General features: G+C 47.4%; 1 protein-coding gene and 1 pseudogene across 2 annotated transcripts; one reads left to right on the top strand and one right to left on the bottom strand.

The window, feature by feature from the left end:
- Positions 1-6,558: 6,558 nt before the first annotated feature.
- Positions 6,559-13,207, bottom strand: LOC125546346 (protein ACCELERATED CELL DEATH 6). Of its 2 annotated transcripts, none has more exons than XM_048710590.2 (4): positions 13,076-13,207; positions 8,886-9,520; positions 7,980-8,515; positions 6,559-7,326 (listed from the first exon to the last, which is right to left on the bottom strand). In XM_048710590.2, exons 2-4 carry the CDS (start codon positions 9,502-9,504, stop codon positions 6,727-6,729), a joined length of 1,755 nt encoding a protein of 584 aa, XP_048566547.2. In that variant the 5' UTR covers positions 9,505-9,520; positions 13,076-13,207; the 3' UTR covers positions 6,559-6,726. The 2 variants fall into 2 exon arrangements, with proteins under 2 accessions (XP_048566547.2, XP_048566548.2); XM_048710591.2 differs by lacking the exon at positions 13,076-13,207 and adding an exon at positions 10,363-10,483.
- LOC147982507 (uncharacterized) lies at positions 12,476-15,191 on the top strand (annotated as a pseudogene).
- The last annotated feature ends 5,524 nt before the right edge of the window (positions 15,192-20,715 follow it).

Here is a 20,715-nt window from a genome sequence, read left to right on the forward strand (position 1 = left end):
ATGATGATGGCTATCATGTGAAAATGAGAGAGCACGCAAGAGAAGAACACACGGCCTGTGAGAGAGGAAGAAGAAGAAGAGGATGTTCTATCTAGTAGTGTGGGCTCGGACTTAGGCACGAGCAGGTGGTCGAGCGAGCTCGCCCCGGGCTCGGGCTTGGGCACGATCAGGGGGGCGCACGAGCTCGTCCCCGACTCCGTCTCGGGCACACGTAGGGGCCGCGCAAGCTCGTGCCCGGCTCAGGCTTGGGCACACGCAAAGGCATTCTCCGTTGCGAGGATCTCCAGCCATTGCGGGTTGCCGAGCGCGTAGCGCTGCTCAACAGCTCCACCGGCGGCAGGCTTTGTCGAAAGTCGCGTATTGCGCGCGTCATGGCAAGTGTGCCAACTGTTGGGACAGGCTCCACCAGGAGCACCCCCTCCCCCCCCCCCCCCGCCCCCCGATGCTCAGGTGCCATACAGCCGGCATGCGTGTGTCCGGTGGCACCATGATGCCGCAGCGGGCGAGGAGCGACGCCTCTTCGACCTGGAGGGTGTGTGGCAGGCTAGGAATGACATACGCGCGACAGCCACCATGGTAGCGGCTGCTGGAGGGGGAGGCGGCTAGGGTTAGGTGGAGGTGGCTAGGGTTTGGTGGAGGCGCACAACAGGGAAGGCTGTGGGGCGGCGAGGGGAGGGGATTGGGACAAGAGTGGGTGCACACCGGTGCGCCGCCATGTGGCTATAAAATGCTTTAATAGATGCTTGCCGGGAACGCCGGCGACGCGACTCCTCGCATGGGAAACCGTGCGGTGCGTACTGCCCGTGTGTGAAAGCGTTGATGTGATCGCAATGTAACTACTCATCAATTTCTTGAGCTGGCTGCCAAAAGGGACACCAACTTCCTCTTGGCGAGCGACTAGGATCTGCTTGTCCATGTACACTAATAGTAACTTATAGTGGCGTTATTTAAATGCTTAGAGAAATCAAATGCAATCAAACCAGAAGATTGGTGTACGTTGAGATAAAAAGTAGCATCAGTTCTCCCTCTTACACATATTTTTCGACATTATTTAATAGTATAATTCAGTCACGCTGTGCAATTATCTTACTTTAACAGCTAAACCCAAATTTGTAAGGAAGGCAACGTGTGTGGAAGTTGCACCAATGTTAGCACAAGCTAAAACCGCGTGTTGAAGTTAAATAAATTGCTGAAAGCCGCCATATTTATGGTTAGGGTACTCCAAAACTACCACTTCTGCGCCAAGTGGATAACAAAATACACTAATTCGGAAGTAAGTCGTGTTAATAGCAAAACTGACGGGTGGGACCCATATGTCTGAGCTGATGTGGCGAAGACTAGTCCTAATCAATGTTTGACTTGTTGAGGTGGATGGGGGTCCCACCTGTCGGCCACACCTTATATCCCCTCCCCTCTCCTTCTTCCTTCCCTCACACCTTATGTCCTTCTTCCTCACCACCGGTCATCCAGTATCGTTGCCCCTTCCCGTCGCCTGGCACTGCCCCTCCCAGCACGCTTCCCCGTTGAATCTCACTGGCCGAATATGTTGTGATGCTGCCCCCTCCCAGCACGCCTCCCCGCGCGCCTAGCGCCGGTCGAATCCGAGGCCACCTGCGCCCTCCAACCCCTCCCAGCACGCCTCCCCGTGCATCTGGGGTCTGTCGAATCTGAGGCCAGATGTGCCCGCCGCCCCCTCCCTGCGCGTGTCGTGGTGGGGTACCCTGGCCGCGCTCGTCCTCACGGCGGCCACCGCACCGGCGTTGCATCCCAGCACGCCTTCCTACTGGCTGATGCCGGCCGAATCTAAGGCCATCATCGCTTGCCGCTCCTCAATGCGCGCGCCGCTGTGGACTGCTTTTGCCGTGCCCATGCTCGCGGCGTTGACCGCACCGATGTGGCCTCCCAGCACGCCTTCCCGGCGCCTCATGCCAACCGAATCCGTGGCCATCTGACCCTGCTCCCCGCCTCCTCCCTGCGTGCGCCGTGGCGGACCACCTTGGCTATGCCCGGGCTTGCGGTGGCAACCGCACCTGTGTGGCGCCCTTCACCCTAGTTTGTCCATGGTTGACAGCAGGAGGCACTGCAGGCAGGCCTGGGCAGAGGCAGCGACATGGGGCTCACGGCGGCGGCCTGGGTCGTGGCTGGTGCTTAGACAGGAGCCGATGGTGGACGCCTGGTCATGGTTGGACGCGAGGCTACATGTGCAGGCTAGCAGGGCGCGTTGGTAAGGCGGTGGTTGGGCGACAGCGGAGCCAGCAGAGGGCCGTCCAGCGCGGTCATGCCCATCCATGGCGTGTTGTGGGTCGTGGCCGAGCCAGGCAGCGCCGCAGCCCCAGCCAGTGTGGCATGGATTCGTGCGAGGAAGAAAAACATAATAAAATAACAGAGGAAAGATGGGAGTATGACGGGTGGGGCCCATTCCACATCAACCATACTGTCCATATATGCATGCCAAGTCAGCCTGATAGGTGGGCCAGCTCTGTTAATTTCCTGCTTAGTTGCTGTTCAGTTTTGAATTAGTGCGATCTGTTACTCACTTGCTGCAGAAGCGGTGGTGATTTGTTATTTTGAACAAAAGCGGTGGTTTTGGAGTATCCTAGCCACAAATGTGGTGGCTTTTAGCAATTTACTCATTGAACTTCGGGTTGACTTTTTAACTTGGTTGCTGCAATTACATATTTTGTTGTCATGAACTCATGATGCAGATGCATTACCTCGATCGCTTGGCGTTGTTTGAAACAGATCATTCTAGCACTTTGTCTGGTGCAACTGAAGCGCTTAAACGAGTATCCTGCCTCTCCTGGTCACAGGAGGTGCAAAGGTAACATAAAGCGCTGTTGAAATTTGAAATTACAATACCTTTATGTATCATGGCTCCTGATGGGGACAAGCTAGCAAGTATTGTCCAAGTGTTGAAACTCAAATGACGCTTATGTGTACCTCTTATAGGCTGATGTAGTTAATGTTAATAACGCGGTCGTTTCAGCAATTGACATTATGCAAGCAATGGGCTTATCCACTTGCTAATTGCTGCCAAAGCACAAAGGTATAATTCATAGGCTTTCTTGCAGATTTTGCACTATGCTAGTCGAAATAGTTAAGGAATCACATGGATGTATATAACCACCCGGCATAGTTACTTGTGGTATGTAGTTAGAGTCTACACACCCTGTGGTAACAAAGCTTTCAGCTGTTGCCTCTGAAGAAATGATCACACTGAAGGGATGCAGGAAACTCCTGGATACAGCAGCAGCCCTACAAGTAAAAGCTTGTTTCTTTTTTTCTTCATCACCATTTCTTAGTTAGGAAGGGGTGTTACTTACATAATCTATATCATCTTGCGACAGAAAGACAGACTGATTAGAAGAGATGTTGGTTGGTTCTGTACATACACAGGTGCAGTAATCACTAGAGTTACTAAGCTCCCAGGAATTGAAGCCCTGGGAGCAATCTGGTGATTTTTTTCGTGGTGGTCCCCGCACGTCAGTGTAAGGCCTCGGTGTGAATTCCTCCTGCCGGTGCAAGCAACCGATGTTTCCTGCTAAAAAACGCAACCGGTGTTTCCCATCGATCTGGTCAAAGTCCTCACGCCCCTGCCTGTTCCCTGCTCACATTCTGCTCTGCGTTGAGAGAGAGAAAGAAAGAAAGAAAGAAAGAAAGAGAGGGAGAGGGAGAGGGGAGGGAGGGAAAGAAAGATGAATGATCTGGGGGAGGTGATGAGGGATTCGGTGGTCGTTGGAGAGGGGGTAACGGCTTTGAGGTGGCATGCCGCCATTCTGTCCATGCTCTGTCACCGATGTGGGACCACCGCTTGTATGGTTGATGGAAGGGAGTCTCTCTCCATGCCTTGTTCCAAGTGACCGGCGAGACGGCCTGCACGTCTTTTGTCTTTATCGTGGTCACCACACGCCCTCTTCCTGCCCCCTGCTGCTCTTCCTGTAGTCCTGCTTTCTTGTGCCCTCCTGCGCCACCACGGAAAGAGATCGAGGAGGTTGTGACGAGGACAAAATCATTGCTTATGTTTATATGCACGAGTAAATAATGTAGTTTCGACGAGGACAAAGAGATCGTGGAGAGACAAACGGCGCGGCAACGCGTGCGCACACTTCTAGTCGAGCTAAGGATACAATCCGTACACCAAATAAAGCAACAAGATAGATAAGTGGCACGTCCGTACCCTGTGTCTGCACGCTTTACTGGCACGCCCAATGGCTGGCAGAGAAGACAAGGTGAGGCACTGCCCATTGGTGCACGTCCTCTGCGCGGCTTCATCCATGTCGTGCAGTGGAAGCAGCTGTGGGCCAGTATACTCCTTCAGGGACAGGGAGGCCACCGCTTTTGCATTACAGAAGAGGGAAACCAGTACAAGGGAATTACAGGGCCACAAAGGAAAACACAAAACCCTCAGCATACACACAGCTAACAGCCACAATCACGAGCTGTGGACATTACTCGTCCAAAGCCGACTTTAAAGCAACTCCAACCTGCCGACCCAAACGGACATCAATTTTGTCCGCTTTTCGTCCATTTGGGTCAGCCCAGCAGACACACATGTCCGCTTTCGCATTTCGGTCGGCGCTTGCGTCCAAAACTGGCCCTACCTATTTTTTGACGTCGTGCGAAAAAATAAATAACGCAAATATTTAAAAATTAAAAAAAAACGTTAATTTAACATAAATGCCGGCCACAAAGGCCGGCCAGAGTCTGTGAGTCCACATTACATTAAATAATTACATTTCATAAAAACTACAAACTAGGAAGAGGTGGGCTACCCTAGGCATCCTTGTCGTCGTCATCGGGGCTGGTAAGGTCGATGAGCGTCGGAGCCGGGCCAGCCTAGGGGAACACCGTCCCCCAGGTTGTGGCGACGTCCTCCTGAACCAGCGCGATCCCAGCCGACTGGGCAGCGCGGGCATGATGCTCCTCTTCCTCTGCCTCGTGCCGCTCCTCGTCGCGGTTGCACTGCTTGAGCCACTCGCCCTCGCGGCAGGCTCGCCAGCCAGTGCCGCCGCCGGAGCTCGAGGTACATCTTCTCCCGCGCCGGCGTCGTCCCATACCAGACGGGTGGCACGCTGAACCACTCACGCACCATCCCGTCCCATGTCTACCGCTCGGTCTTGATGGGGGACGGTGGCATCAGCGGCGACATGATGCAGTCACCGGGAGCGGAGAGCGCGATGGCCTCCGATAGGCGTGCCTGGTACACCGCCTCCTCCGCCACCTTGTGCCGCTCTTCCTCCTCGCTTTTATGGAGGGCAACCGCCAACGGCGCTTGGTAGGCGGCCTCCTCCTCCACACGTGCTCGACGCCGAGCCGGTGCTGCTCCTCGTGCTTGAGGGCGAACTAGACCTCCCAATCGGGAGAGTCTGCTTCGTGACGGGGTTGAGGCGCTGTCGGCGTCACCTACTGCCGCCGGCACAGCACCTCAACCGAGTGCGCCCGCGTCGTCCGCGGCACCGCCGACACTGGGATCCAATCCGGATCCAAATGCCAGTGATGTGGCATGGTGACGTCGGGGTGTGGGATGGGGACGGGGTGCTCTCAATGCCACCTCGCCTGGTGCACTGGGACACTTATTTGTTGCCTCGTCAGGCAGGCGGTCGCCGAAAGAGGCGGGGGGAGCGCACGCGAAAGGCAAGTCGGGGCCTAGCCCTTATTCTTGCCGGCGAAGAAGCCCATGGTGGCGCGTGGAATGGTGGCTAGGGTTGTCTCCTAAGGGGGAGCAGAAGTGTGGCTAAGTGGGGACGGGAGGTTGGAAGAGGATGAGGACGCCACCCCCCCCCACACACACACACTCGGATTAAAAAAGGTCGCCCATCGTCGCTGACGCGTGGGCTCATGCTCTGCGGTCACCATTAATAAAGACGCGGGAGGTAGTTGACTGGCCGCCATGCGGGGACGTGGCAGACAACTAGAGTACGCGTGGCGTGTTCGTCTTGCGTCCACGCCGACGCATTTCAGGCCTAAATTTGGGCAGGAAATGGGTCTGTGCGGACGCGAAATAGACGCCTTTTGAGAATGGGTCAACACGTTGGGCTAGCACTTTTGTCCACAGCGACCCAAACGGATGGCGGCGGATGAAATGGGTCACCGCGTTGGAGTTGCTCTTAGCATCCGGATGTCATCTCTGACCAGCCCAGCATGGGTTTTAGTGTTAAGCACTCACACACGAGTGGCGGGTATGGAAGAAGAAGGTGGTGGACAGTGCTTGAGGTCGTTGTCTACCTCATACCAGATCAGTTTACCATGTCCCTACTGTGTCCTCTTTGGCTCATGTGGTGTTGGTTTCTCTGTCGGTTAGGTGGTCGGTTCTTCAGTGTTGTTTGTCGCTCAGTCTGTTGTGTCGGTTTCTCTGACCTGCGAGTCATCCTTGGTTTCCCAATGGCTAAACCTTGCCGTTTTTCAAAGAAATGTTGGTGAGAAATACCGTTTTGTTGTCCCTGCTGATGGTTTGATGTGATGCTGCAATGCACCATGCCTATGGCAAAAAGAGGCCATTGCCGTTGCAGATGCCATGAATCATCTCTAGAGAGATGGAATCAATGCATAAGATTTGAGTAGAACACAAGAAGAGTATAATAGTTTCTCCCAAGTTTGAAACAAATTGAAGAATTGTAGTAATATTTTGTACCAATGAGTTAACAAAACGAGTAGTCGGTCAAACAATGTTGATTACATATTGCAAAGTATTATCAGAAAGCATAACCATAAGTTGAATTGTTGAGGTCACACCATATCAAGGAGGTCTGAGTTGAAAGCTTTACCCAACCGTAATCTGAGCTTCCAAACTGGCCATTCGCCCAACAGTTTCGTGAGAATAGGCAACAAAGCCACCACAAGACAAATTGCAGTAGCCAACCAATGGAGATGTGGAGCCAGCACCGTGTACAAACCAGTTGAAAAAGCCGTAGTTGTTGCCACGTATGCAAACCACATGAGCTTCTTAGTGGCGGATATGTAATAAATCAGGAACTCATAATCTCCCCACCTTGCTATGATGCATATGAAGGCGACAGCAAACGAGGAGCACATTGCTAAGACGTCAGAAATCAAGAATGTCTGAAATGCAAACTTCCTAGACATGATGGGAAGTCCCTCACTTCCGGCGTCATTGCTGTATCCTCCTGGCAGGGTGAAGGCAGCGGCAAAGGTGACTGTCGTGATGAGGATCGCCACTAGCGAAGTGTTACTTGTGTATGTTTGAGTTAGTGACTTCGCTTCCTTCCTTGATTCCAAGGTCGCTTTGTGTTTGATTTGCGTGTGAAGATTATAAAGAGTGTTGGCATCTCGGGGATCAGCTCTCACCATAAGCATGCTCACTTCATTCTGCATATATTCAAAGAAGGCGAAGATGGAGATCATAGTGTAATAACAGAGCTTAGCAATTCTATTACATGGATCTATAGTATTGAGAAAAAGTGAACAAAAATTAAATTTGAGCATATATTTAAACTGATAAGCAAAGTGGCTGACAATATTGGAAATAGGGAAGTACAAATATGTTACTCCCTTTGTTCCATAATGTAGTACATATAGATTTTTTAAAAAGTCAAGCATCACAAACTTTGACCAAATTTATCAAGAAAAACATTTACATCTAGAATGCTAACACTATATCATTAGATTCGTTACAAAATGAACTTTCATACTTTATATATTTTGTATGTAGATATAAATAGTTATCTGTAAAACTTGGTCAAAGTTTTCAAAGTTGGACTTTTAATAAAATCTATACGCACTACATTATGGTACATTCTGGAACGGAGGGAGTATATACATTTATAAACAAAATTTCAATTTTTAATATAAAGTTTTCTATATCACTATTAGACTTAGAACAGAGCCAAATAGTGGACTAGAAAAACATTTGTATGTTGCGGCATTGATGGTTCTATGGTGAGTTGCTTTCAGCACAATATAGTAAAGTAGTTTCTTTTTTCTTATTTGTAACCGTGCGTGTGTATTGATAATATACATACCCAGTTTAAAGTCTTGGCATGATCAATGACGTGAGCTAATACCCAAGCTGGTGTAACACCTTTGTTATCAAGCACAGTTGTGTCTATATCATCGTGAGACAGCAAAGCAACAACCATTTTAGGATTGAACTTCTCTACTGCCAAATGCAGAGCAGTTTTCCCGTTGGAGTCTTGCATGTTAATGAGTTTCCGAAGTTGTGGGGTCCTCAAAATGAATTCTGTGAACTCCACTTGATCATCGTATACAGCTACATGGAGGGATGTCCAACAGGCATCTTGTGTTGAACGGTAAGGAGTATCAGGACAGTGTTTAAGAAGCTCTTGAGCAACATCGAGGTGACCTTCATATGCAGCACAACTAAGGAAAGGATTACCATTACTTGGCACCTCATACCCTAAAGAGCAATCATGTTCCAGCAATACTCGTGCCACGTCAACCAGGCCACGGTATACAGCTGAACTTAGTGGAGTACACCCATTGTTATCGGCTTCTTTGGCCAGCCCAGGACGTGTTTCCATAATTCTCTTAGCCAAACCTGAAAAGAAATCAGTACATGAACAACGGTTAATTACCAAAGGGATGGTGATAGTCCTTGTGAGGACTAGTAACGGTATATTAAAATAGTTCTAGAACATCAATGTACCGTGCGCTAGATAATACCGTAGATTCAAATTCTTTTTCCCGGTTGTAAACTAATAGAGCAATAAAAAAAATTCGAAAAGGAATAGAGCAACAAAATACCAAGAGTAAACAATAATTCGGCATCTCGTTGTACTATAGAGATGAGCAGGCAACCATGCTACGAAACCACATGCACCCACACAGCGGTTGTAGGGCATCAATGGACAATTGCTACAGTCCCAAACTCGGGAAATATATACATGCACACACTGGTTCAGTCCCACCTGCGTTTCCATTTTTCACAGCAGCCTGCAATGTGTTCTGGCCCCATGGTCCCATATGAGCAGAATCAGGAATTTCAAGTAAATTCTCTGAAATATCAGTAAGATTCCTCATCGCTGCGATATACATGGGTGACTCGTTCATTCTATTCACATGTGTCGACAGAGCCGGCTCTGCTTCTATCAGCTCCAGCGCAAGCTTCCTGTGGCCACTGCGAATGGCATGGTGCAGTGCATTGCAGCCATCAATGTCTTTTTCCAAGATTGCCTTGCTCAATCGCCGTTCACGGTACAATCGGAGTAGAACGGAAGCCAAGATGACAAATCCACTTTTCACCGCCGCGAGAAGTGGCGTCTCTCGATCCAAGTTTACTGTAGTGAGAAGAGACGCCTCCAGGGCCACCACATCCATGCAAAATGCCTCATGGCCATGGATGGACGATATGTGAAGACAGGTGTTCCCAGCTGGAGTTGTTCTAAGAAGCATGCTTGGATTCTGCAATTCCATGGCCTTCATTAATGCGGAATCCCCGGATGTGGCTGCTTCCAGGAGGTGTTGGTCCATCCATAGCTCTTCACGTCGTCCTTCCAATGAACTAGTTGTTGATGTATTATCTTCCATCTATATTCTGATTTAACTGCAGGAGGCGAAAAATGGGAACAAATGCAATGATAGGTAAATGAGTAGCCGCTAGTTTTGAAGAGGAAATCTGTAAATCATGCCAACATTAATTCTACTTGCAATAAGGTTCCGCAAAATTATTCAAAATGGTAGCAACAGAAAACGGGGTAGTTATAGCAAATTTAAGAATAAATTAACTCGATGAAATACTAAGTAACGCACTTGGCTACAAAGGAAAGTGAATGGGGTACTCCAATGGAGAAGATAAATGCTAGCTAGCTAGCTAGATTTGCTGCTGCTTAATTCTCTTCCAATGGGGATATCTATGCTTATAATATAGTGAAAAATAACCAATGAACTACTAGCTTTATTGACCGTAAATGCACACATATGTAAAGAACACCCGACACGGAGAAGCTAGCTGCTAGTAGGAGTACAACAATCCACAGCCTGACCACTCTGTGCAAAATTGAGACACATTTGGGTTGCCGACTGATCCGGGCCTAACATCATGACTGCACCGCGTAAAAGGAGGAAGAATAGCTTGCATTGGCGATGGGGAAGAAGAGAAGGCAACGCCCATGACAGGATGAGTAGCAGGCGGCCTCAGCTAATGGGTAGGGAGAGGGTGGAGGTGGTGGCAGTTCGTTGCGAGGTCGTGACAAACAGTCAATGGCGTTTGCGGGGCTCAAGTCAAGGGGGGCGCAAGAAAATTCCATCAAAATCAAACTAACAATGGAAGAAAATTCCCTAAACAACAAACTAGTCAGCAACGGAAGAAACAAGCCATTTACAGTCAAAACGAAACAAAAAGACATCCTTAGGCATGATTAATCTCGTCGGCGTAGAAGTACACACCTCGCTCAGACAACCGCAGAGAGAATGAACGTAGTGGCACAATGAAGAGAACAGCTAGCAGGCACACCCCACACTAGTGTTCCATGCGAGCGGATGGCAACAGCTTAAGGAGTGGGAAGTCAACGCGCCAGTTCAGTTTGAGTTAATTTGTGCATGTATCATTTCATTAGGCATGTAATGGGGAACTTTTAATCAATACTCAGTGGCCATATTAGGGGAACTTTTCTTTACTAGTAGTATAAAACTTGACCTGACTTCGTAAAATAAATGCGGTCTAGCAGTCCTCCTCATGCTTATTCTGTAATGAATATTAGTTGTCTTAGATCGGTGTGGAAGGATGAGCTACAAGATTAAGATGTTGCCTTTTGATCAGAAATATAGCCCATTTTGTTTGGCTAGAGTCTCCACAATCAGAATTGAGGGATGATGGGGTCGACTGCTAACTAGAGACAGAGAATATTAGCTGATTCTATTAATTAGCTACGCCCGCCATTTCCAGATACATTTCCCTCTAGCACTCAAATGTTGCTTAAACACATTACTGGGGCGAAAGCTAGCTGCAGTTATAAAGTCTACGCAACCCTTTGATATTGGTAGCTTAATTTGTCTAGACATTTGTGCATATAGATCATTTGATATTAGCCCTTTGATGGAACCTTTAACGCGGCAGCACGCCTTTGACAGCTATCGAGATCCACAACTGATCCAATAAAAAAATTGGCCTGATCAGACTGTGTTTGGTTTTCAAAGAGAAGGGGCTTTGGCCCTTTTCATCTACCAAAAAACTGACCTGCTTCATACTAGTAAAGAAAACCCAACATGGATCGAGGAGCTGCCAGTACATCGATCCACAAAAATTAGTACAGGCCCCAGCCTGTCCACTTCTGCATGCAGAGGTGAGACAAAATTTGGGTGCCCACTGAACTAGTGCCAAAAGATTAAGTACTCAATCATTTAGTAATTATAAGATGATTTATGTAGTACTCCCTCTGTAAACTAATATAAGACATTTTAGGTCACTATCTTAGTATGTACTCCCTCTGTCCGAAAAAGTTTGTTCCACAAATGAATGTATCTAGCACCAAGTTAGCGCTTGATACATCTATTTGAGGGACAATCTTGGGACAAGCTTTTTCAGACGAAGAGAGTATTAGTTTTCAGAGGAAGTAGTTGATTAGCACGTTGATGGCATCTTCATTCAATAGTGAACTTGACCTGATCCAGAGTTCCAGACTCCGTGAAACGTGGTCATGGTCTAGTACTTAAAAAAAATACAAGAATAATGTCCTAGTTTTGTGTACCCATTCAGTAAGCTACTGATACACATTACTGTTGTAGCACTCATTTTTTGGCAAGTAACAGTTGATTCCCCATAATTAAGATGGAACCTTGAGTGCCACCGCACGCTATTACGATCAATAATGAAAACCATGATGACCTGCTGGATCAGACTGCCTTTCATTTTCAATGAGCTAGGATGGGAACATGGGCTTTGGCCCTTAATTTTGACCTGGCCCCCATAGTCCTAGTTTTGTATGTGTGATTAATTCATTATAAAAACTTATCCCTCAAAGATCAATTTTGCAACTAACTAGTTGGGTTTAGCTAGATCCAATCAATTAATGAACAGCAGCCCTTCGAATAAAGAAACCAGGTCCAGATAATGACCTGTGGATTAGCTGAATGGCAACATGCAGTAACATGTTCAAACCAACTATTTTGGGTTTCCTTTTCCTTTTTTTTAAGATGCTATTTTGGGTTTGCTGTTATATATACTCTATTTGACCTCGGTCGAATGGCTTTGGCGCCTACATGGCCATTGCAAAATAGATATACTACTATAGCACTTGAAAATGTAAAAATATGAAGGAGTCGCCTTCTGCATGGAAAGAGGAAAACATAATACATGATTCAAGTTTTAACTATGAATAATACAATTACTTTGATGGAAAAACTAGATGATCAACTTTCACCTAGTACTGCAGAGTTTAGCCCGGTAATGAACTTTCAACAGCAAGTGTTTTTTAACTTGGTAATGAACTTTCACCTAATACTGCACAGTTTGGCTCTGGCAGTGCGGCTGCGGCATTATTAGGTTAATGAAGTGGGGGGAATGACTACATATGTAGCCAATGGATGTGGATCCGTGGGCAAGGAGACGGTGGGTACGGGAGCAAGAACAGCTGAGGTGGTAGATGTGAGTATGGGCAGCGTGAAGGTGGATCTGGTGTCTTCTTTTCTGATGTTGGGTGAGAATTTTGCATGGTTGGATTGCGGTTTTTGTGATTTTTTAATGTGATTTATGTGTTCTTGTGTTTGCTGCATGCAGTTGTGAACTTGTGATGTTTGTCATCCAGTTGTCTTGGATTGGATCCATTGCCAGCAACTTTCAAGGTGTGAAGCAGAATTAATTGCTGTCCAAAATACTTCTCTTCTAAGTTCTAACCATGTTCTCTAAAGACTAAAGCAAACAAGGCAATACAGTTATATATACAAAGCAAGCAAACAAAGTTCATTCCTTCCGTTACCTGTGCATTTCATTTTGTTGTTGTTTCCATTGTGATTTTTGAATCTAAACATCTAAGTTAGACTAGACCACTATGTCTCACATGAGATGCAAGAAAATGTCGTAAAATCAAAGTCGCAATGGAAGAAACAAGGTAGCTATAACAAGAAAAATGGGCATAAATATGGTGAAATAGCAGGTACTCACCTCACACAATAGCAGAGACACGTAGTCGCAAAGATGAAGAGATCTAACACCCGCTCACTAATGTTCTATGGAGAAGGCGAGCGGAGGAACTAATGGAGCGTTGGGAGTCATCAAGTTGATTAGCCATGTGATGGAGCATTGAACTAATGACCCCTTGCATTGGCCTCCGCACTTGATTTAGTAATGTCCTTGACCAGCTGCTTAGGATCCAAGTCCTCGTTTTCGTATTGTATTTCGGTTTTTGGTACCACTTCTAATAGTCCCTTGGCATCAGAAATAGACCCGTTTGTTAGATAAGTGAGCAACTAACTTTACTGAGGGCCAAAGGCCATTACATATACATGTGTAGTGAAGTGCAGAAAATCCCTTATACAATGGGGACATACCAAACAGAGAATATACACATCTAACACCCCCCCCCCAAACTCATGGCGGATCAACAACACTGAGTTTGGAGAGGAAAAAGCCATGCTGCGTTCGAGTCTGTGCCTTCGTGAAGAAGTCAACCAACTGTAACTCAGAGGGCACATAGTGAAGAGCGAGAGTCTGATCCTGCACAGCAGCACGCACGAAGTGGGCATCCACACCGATGTGCTTGGTGAGCTCATGCTTCACCGGGTCACACGCAATACTGATAGCACCGGTACTGTCTGACAGTAAGGGAGTCGAGGTAGTAGCAGACACACCAAAATCCTCAAGTAACCACCGTAACCAGATCACCTCAGCCGTCAACATAGCCATGGCTCGCAACTCAGCCTCTGTACTCGAGCGAGAAACTGCGGTCTGTTTCTTTGTCTTCCAGGCAATGAGAGAGCCACCAAGAAAGACACAATAAGCAGACAGCGAGCGTCGACCAGAGGGATCACTAGCCCAGGTAGCATCAAAGTAGGCCTGGAGCTCAAGAGAGCTGGAGCGGGGAAAGAAAAGGCGCTGAGAGATCGTGCCACTAAGGTATCGTAGAACACAGAGGAGATGACTATAGTGGACAGAGGTGGGGACTGAAACAAACTGACTCAAGATGTGGACAAGATAGGAGATGTCAAGACGCGTAACAGCAAGATAGACAAGACTGCCAACAAGGTGACGATAGTGAGTGGGATTAGGAAGAGGGTCACCATCAGTGGCACGAAGCTGAACGTTGAGCTCCATAGGAGTCACAACTGTGCGCTCATCACCGAGAGCAGCACGAGCAAGAAGATACTGAATATATTTTTCTTGGGAGATGTAGAAGCCATCAGAGGTCGAGGAGATCTCAATCCCAAGAAAATAGCGAAGTGGACCAAGATCAGCCATAAGGAACTGGTCGCGAAGGCGAGTCTTAACAAAGGCAATGTAGTCAGAGTCATCACCAGTGATGATCATGTCATCAAGATAGAGAAGGAGAAGAGTCCGACCACGAGGAGATGTGTGAACAAACAACGCAGGATCATGATCACTTGGCGAGAAACCAGCGGCAATCACCACAGAGGCGAAGCGCTGAAACCAGGCGTGAGGGGCCTGTTTAAGACCATAGAGGGAGCGGCGAAGTCTAAGACCATACCATCAGAACCATAGTACCCCGGTGGTGGCTGCATATAAACCTCCTCACGCAACTCGCCATTGAGAAAGGCGTTCTGAACATCAAGTTGAGAGATAGACCAATGACGAACAGAAGGCACAACAAGAAGAGTGCGGACAGTGGTCATGTGGGCCACAGGAGCGAATGTCTCATCATGATCGCGTTCCTACTCCTGCTGAAAACCACGGGCCACAAGACACGCTTTGTAGCGCTCAAGAGAACCATCAGAGCGAGTCTTAATCTTGTAGACCCACTTGCTGCTGATGGGACGAACACCGGAAGGGAGGGAAACCGGATCCCATGTGCCAGAGCGCTCAAGGGCAGCAAGCTCTTCGGCCATCGCAAGCTGCCATTCAGGCTAGTCCGATAGGAAGTGGGCTCGGTAATAACAGAGAGACCGTACTAATCAGGAGAGTAGCGATCAGGCGAGGGGCGAGGCCGAGCATGGAGGTTATGAACCGGGGGAGGCGTGAAGGGAGGTGCACCAGAGGTGGAAGGCGTGTCAAGAGAAACATCCTCAGAACGAGGGTGACGAGTATAGTGGAGAGGAAACGGTGAGAGAGGGCGACGGACTGGAGATAATGGTGGAGAGGTGGAAGGAGGATGGGTAAGATGGTGTCGGTGGTGAATGAGGAGGAATGAGAGGGGCAGGAGGAAGAGGTGCAACATGAGGCACATGGCAAGGTGTATTGGGGAGAAGAAGAAAAGAAATATCGTCCACAGAGAAACTCGAGTAAGAAGGACGTGGGTAGTAAGAGCGGGACTCATCAAAGGTCACATCACGCGAGATGCGCAAGCGACGACTAATAGGATCCCAACAGCGATAGCCCTTGTGCTTATCACTGTAGCCAAGGAAAACACACTCAACCGACTGAGCAGTCAGTTTGGTGCATTCTCGCGGGGCAAGAAGGACATAGAACACACATCCAAACATACGAAGGGCTGAGTAGTCAGGAGAACGAGCAGTGAGATACTCCATAGGAATACCACCCTGCAGGGCAGTCAATGGCTTAATGTTGATGAGGTAGGTGGATGCAGAAACAGCCTCAGCCCAAAAGTGTGGAGGAAGGGAAGCGGCAATCATCAGCGCACGAGCCGTCTCAAGCAAATGACGATGCTTACATTCCGCAACGCCATTCTGAGCATGAGCACCAGGACAAGAGAACTGAGCCAGAGTACCCTGTTCCGCGAGAAAACCACGCAACAGCTGGGAGATAAACTCCCCAGCGGAGTCAGCACGAAAAATGCGAATAGGCGTGGAAAACTGGGTGTGAACCATGGCAGCAAATCATTTGTATATAGAGAGAACCTCGCTATGAGATTTCATGAGGTAGAGCCAAGTGTAGCGAGAGAAATCATCAATAAACAAAACATAGTAGCGATGACCACCTTTCAAATCAAAGGGGGCAGGACCCCAGACATCGGAATGAACTAATTAAGTCAAAGGGATGTTGAGGTACCGACTCACTAGTAGGATAAGGTAACTGGGTCTGCTTGCCAAGTCTGCAACCATTACAATGTAAAGAAACATCTCCAGATACAGACCCTAGGAGGCCCTGACGAACAAAAGAAGACAAGCGAGAGCCACAGATGTGACCAAGGCGATGATGCCACTGCTGGAAGGATGCAGATGAAGAGGCAGCAAGAGCATGAGAGCTGGCAGAAGTGGTGGCAGCGAAAGGAACACAGAGCCAGTTAACCTCCCAAAGGCCCTCTGACTCACGGCGCCCGGTGCCAGCACCAACCAAAGCCTTGGTGTGATGATCCTAAATGGAGCAAGAGTCAGAATCAGTAATGACATGACAACCAGAATCAGTAAGTTGGGCAGTGGAAGAAAGATTCATGGTAAGGCGAGGAACATGTGAAACACTGGGAACAGAAAACATGGAGTGGAAAGAATACCACGACTAGAAACAGGAAGAGGCGTTCCATCGGCGGTAAGAATATTAACAGGCGAATCAAGAGGTCGGAGAGAAGACAGCACGAAAAGAATCAGAAGACATATCACTACAAGAAATATGTCAACTTGTGACCAGCACTATTGGTCACTGAATGGTCACTGTTTTCAATTTGTGACCTTTTTATGACCAAAAACATAAGGTCAAAAGCTGACGGTCGTAAACTGACTATAGCGACCTTTCTTCTGGAATGGTCGTAGACGTTTATGACCAAAATACGTCTACTGTGGCGTTTTGATCACTAGCAACCTCCCCAGGCCACGTTGGCATCCAGCGTGGCAATCTGATGTGGCACAAGATTCAGCCCGGTCCAATTCGATTTTCTACATGGGCCTAGCCCAACAATTCGGCCTATTTGTGTTTTCTTCTCATATTAATTTTGGCTAGGTAGATGGGCCAAGCCCAACAATTAAGCCTTCTCATTTTGGGGCCGTGGCCTTTTCTGCTAGAAAGTTTTAGTTTTTTTGTAATATAAAAAAGGTCCACTAGTCAAATGGGTCTCAGATGTCAGGTTCAGGTACGGGGGTCCTAGCTAGCAAGTTCATATTCTTCATATTTCAATTTAACAGTAAATAAATAACCAGTATTTAAATTGGCACAAACAAAACACACACATAATACTCCAAATATTATCAGCCAGATTCAGTACAGAGCTCCTATTGTACAAATAACATATACTTTACAAGCTCTACACATAATAAGCTCTAACATATACAAGCTCTACACGTGATACGGTGCCCTGGTGTTAACCCTATAGCTCTACAAGTGTCTTCAATCTTCTTCAACATGGAGCTCCTTCGGTAGCGAGCACAAACTGGGCACCTGCATCATCACAGGAAGGCAATTTTAGATCATAAAAATGAATGTTCCAAGCACAGTTTAGAGAAAAGAACCAAGTAAATTTGCCCTCAATCATACAAACACAGTTTAGAGAAAACCAAAAATGAACAAGCACTTATTATGCAGGACGCATACGTACACATCTCAGGAAAAGCTCGAAAAGAGCAAGGTGTCAGAGCATGATGTTATTGAAAGCATGATTTACAAGTTTGTCTCTGAGACATATGATAGGTGCTTTTCATAGAAGACAGAATAAGTAAAACTATTCATGTTTGCCAACCCAGACTCTAAACAAGACTCTAACCAAGACCATCCAGAAGTGACCCGAAGAGCGACCCAATATAGTGACTGCTACAGTTCATATTTTGATAGTAAAACTGATGTGTAATCATATAGATAATAAAATACATGGCACAATATCAGTACATCTCCAAACAGCCAATAAATCTCATAGTACCACAAGGACATGCACCTGCAGTACATCCTGCATTGCAGGTTCACATCAACAACTCATAGCAAGGCTATCAGTTCAACATCACTAATACCACCTCAAGCATCAGCAGTTTAAGAAGAATGAGCACCAAAACAAAAGGGCAGTAGATACCTCTTCAAACTTTTTTTCAAAAATCAGCTCATCCTCTTGACCGCTCCGGATATCATCCATGTGCATTGCTCAGGAAATTATAAATTCTGGTATAGCACACAAGAAAATATCAGAGTAGAAAAGTGGCATAGAAACTACCAAAAAATTCTCATGCTTATTGTTATTGCAAGAAGGCATCGATCAGATTTTGAAGCTAATAATAATTAACATGTACTTATCACTTGTTGGAGTTGGTTCTCTTCAATTAATCAATAGCAGCGTGAGCATAAGCATTAAATCGGCAGCACAAGTGCACACTTATTCAAGCTAGTAGCAGCCCAGCAGGCTAGCAGCAAAAGCATTCAAACAACTAGAGAAGCACAGTACAGCAGCACAAGCATTCAAAGAGCAGCAAGCCAGCAAGCACCATCCATCAGACCGGTAGCTTAATGGAAGAAAATCTGAAGAATAAAAGATGTATAGGTTGAGGAAAGATGAGAGGATGCTGGGTTGCTTGTGAAGCTACGACTGCGAGGCTAGCAGGCTAGGGCTGTCACATGTCATATCTTATAAACTTAGGCAAGTGTTCTCTGGTTATCCTTAACATCATGCACTAACTTGGGTAATTAGCATCAAACAATACATATCAGTACAAGGCTAGGAAAGATAATGAAGACTTGGGAAAAGATAGCAGAGTTAAAAAATGATATGTGCCCTTAAAGAGAGGGCAGTGTCAAGTGCGGCCACATACATAGGCATTAGCCGCACCCACGACCCTTGGACACTCTCACAACCGAAGAGGAGGTGCCTTGCGTATGGTCTCCTTCGAGTCTGCGAGAGAAAGAATGAGGTGAAGGTCAGTACGCGCATCAAGGATGCTGCTGTTCTGGGTCAAGCTAAGTCAAGGGCATAAGAGAATTTAGTCAAAAAATAAAATAACATGTGAACATCTTGCACAAACTATCATCATTTATAAAAATAACAAAACAAATATGCATAAAGCTGTAGCTCATACTTATACTATATCAGGCAATAGCATTTAGCATATTCCAATATGTACTCAACATATTCCAATAAGACAGAAATGCACACACATGGGTTCGCAATTAGACTATGCCTCTCTCTCACCGATCTTGCAGTACTATAATGCAGTACTATATGATATGTTCTGGGTCAAGCTAAGTCAACAGCATACAAACTAATTAGCAGTACTATATATGATATGCAGTACTATATATGATGCAGCATACAAACTAATTAGACCAACGACATACAAACTTATTTATAATGCAGTACTATATATGCCTCCGAAAAAACTGGTCGCCGATCTTGAACTCGTGTTTCTTTCTGTGGTTGTGTTGGACATGCAACTCAATTTCTGTTTGTTTAAGACTAGCAGACCAACATGGTATCCAATGGAAAAAAGCAAACAGGGAAAACATTTTAGAGCAGCACAGTCACACCACATTTTTTTAGTGAATTACAGTGCTCGAATTGCCACTGACACTAGACACAAGCAGCTGCACAACTAATGCATCAGCAGACAAGTAATGAACTAGCATACGCCCTTTTATGCATATTAATGCACATCAAGGAAACATCAATGGAAAAATACCATGACAAAAGCGTAGAAGTCTTTGTGATACTTCCAGAATTATCATACGAAAAGAAGGGTTGCGTAATACTCAGAACTCAATCAGCAAACTCAATCAGCAAAACTCTTGTATCAAACACAGGTGCATACCCACTTCCTCCCCCTCCTTTGGTTCTCTCATCCTCCCAGCTTGGTACGCCAGCCACTACCCAGTGCCTCTTGAGCACAAGTGCTCCCACAATGCATAGACAGAGTAACGGCATGAACCAAGTGTAGAAATGAATAGAAGGTGAAAGCAGACTGTCTCATCTCAGAGTTACTGAAGCGCAGACAGCGGGTAATTAACTGAAACAAGAGTTACTGAAGCTAGCTTACCAGGCTCTGCAAAAGAATGGCCGTGGAGAACACACAGGCAAGTCGAGCGAGCCTGCAATCAATCAGGCAACACATCAATTCTATGAGTGAGAGAGAACCAAACAGTCGAGTAGTTGACTGAAGCTGACAAATAATCGGATAATGGATGTACTTACACTGTGAGCAGAGCACACATTAGCATCATCATCAATCACAGAGGACAAGGAAAGCCTTCGACTACCTGAAGAGCATCTTCAGGTTTTTAGGAGGATGGTGTGGAAAAGGAAAGCAGGGGGACGATGGCGCAGAAAAGGAAAGCAGGGGCTCACCGAGATGACGAGGATGGCACGGAGGCCGCTGCCCTGCTTGGTCCAGGCGAGCAGGTCGCGGGCCGAGTTCCTGGAGGCGTCCCGCAGCCACGGCGCGGCCTCGCAGGTCCCCGCGCAGAGGCGCTGCAGCAGCGGATCCCCGCCGTCGCCGGGAGGCCAAACGCCGCGAGAGGACTCACCATGGCTTCGTCGGGGCCGGATCTGGAGCGCAGGGAGGGCGGGGAGGAGGGGAGCAGTTGCGCGAGGGGAACGAGCCGCCGGAGACCCGATGATCCCGTTGACGTCGTCGCCGTCCTAATTGCCGGAGGCCCGTGGCCGGCGTGAAGCACGCACGCGCGCCCCGGCAAGAAAGCCGACCGCGACGCCATGGCCGTGCCTGGACTGGTGGGTCTGGGGGGTGAAGGCTAGGGGAGAGGGTCCATGG

Source organism: Triticum urartu, chromosome 3A (genome assembly GCF_056163025.1).
Source record: "Triticum urartu cultivar PI428250 chromosome 3A, HENAU_Tu73, whole genome shotgun sequence".
Lineage (NCBI taxonomy): Eukaryota > Viridiplantae > Streptophyta > Magnoliopsida > Poales > Poaceae > Triticum > Triticum urartu.

Excerpts from the sequence above, each read along its gene's own strand:
- LOC125546346 (XM_048710590.2), bottom strand. The coding sequence starts at position 9,504 with ATGGAAGATAATACATCAACAACTAGTTCATTGGAAGGACGACGTGAA. Across the intron at positions 8,516-8,885 it reads TGTGAAAAATGGAAACGCAG|GTTTGGCTAAGAGAATTATG; the intron begins GTGGGACTGAAC and ends ATTTCTTTTCAG. Across the intron at positions 7,327-7,979 it reads ATGCCAAGACTTTAAACTGG|AATGAAGTGAGCATGCTTAT; the intron begins GTATGTATATTA and ends GAATATATGCAG.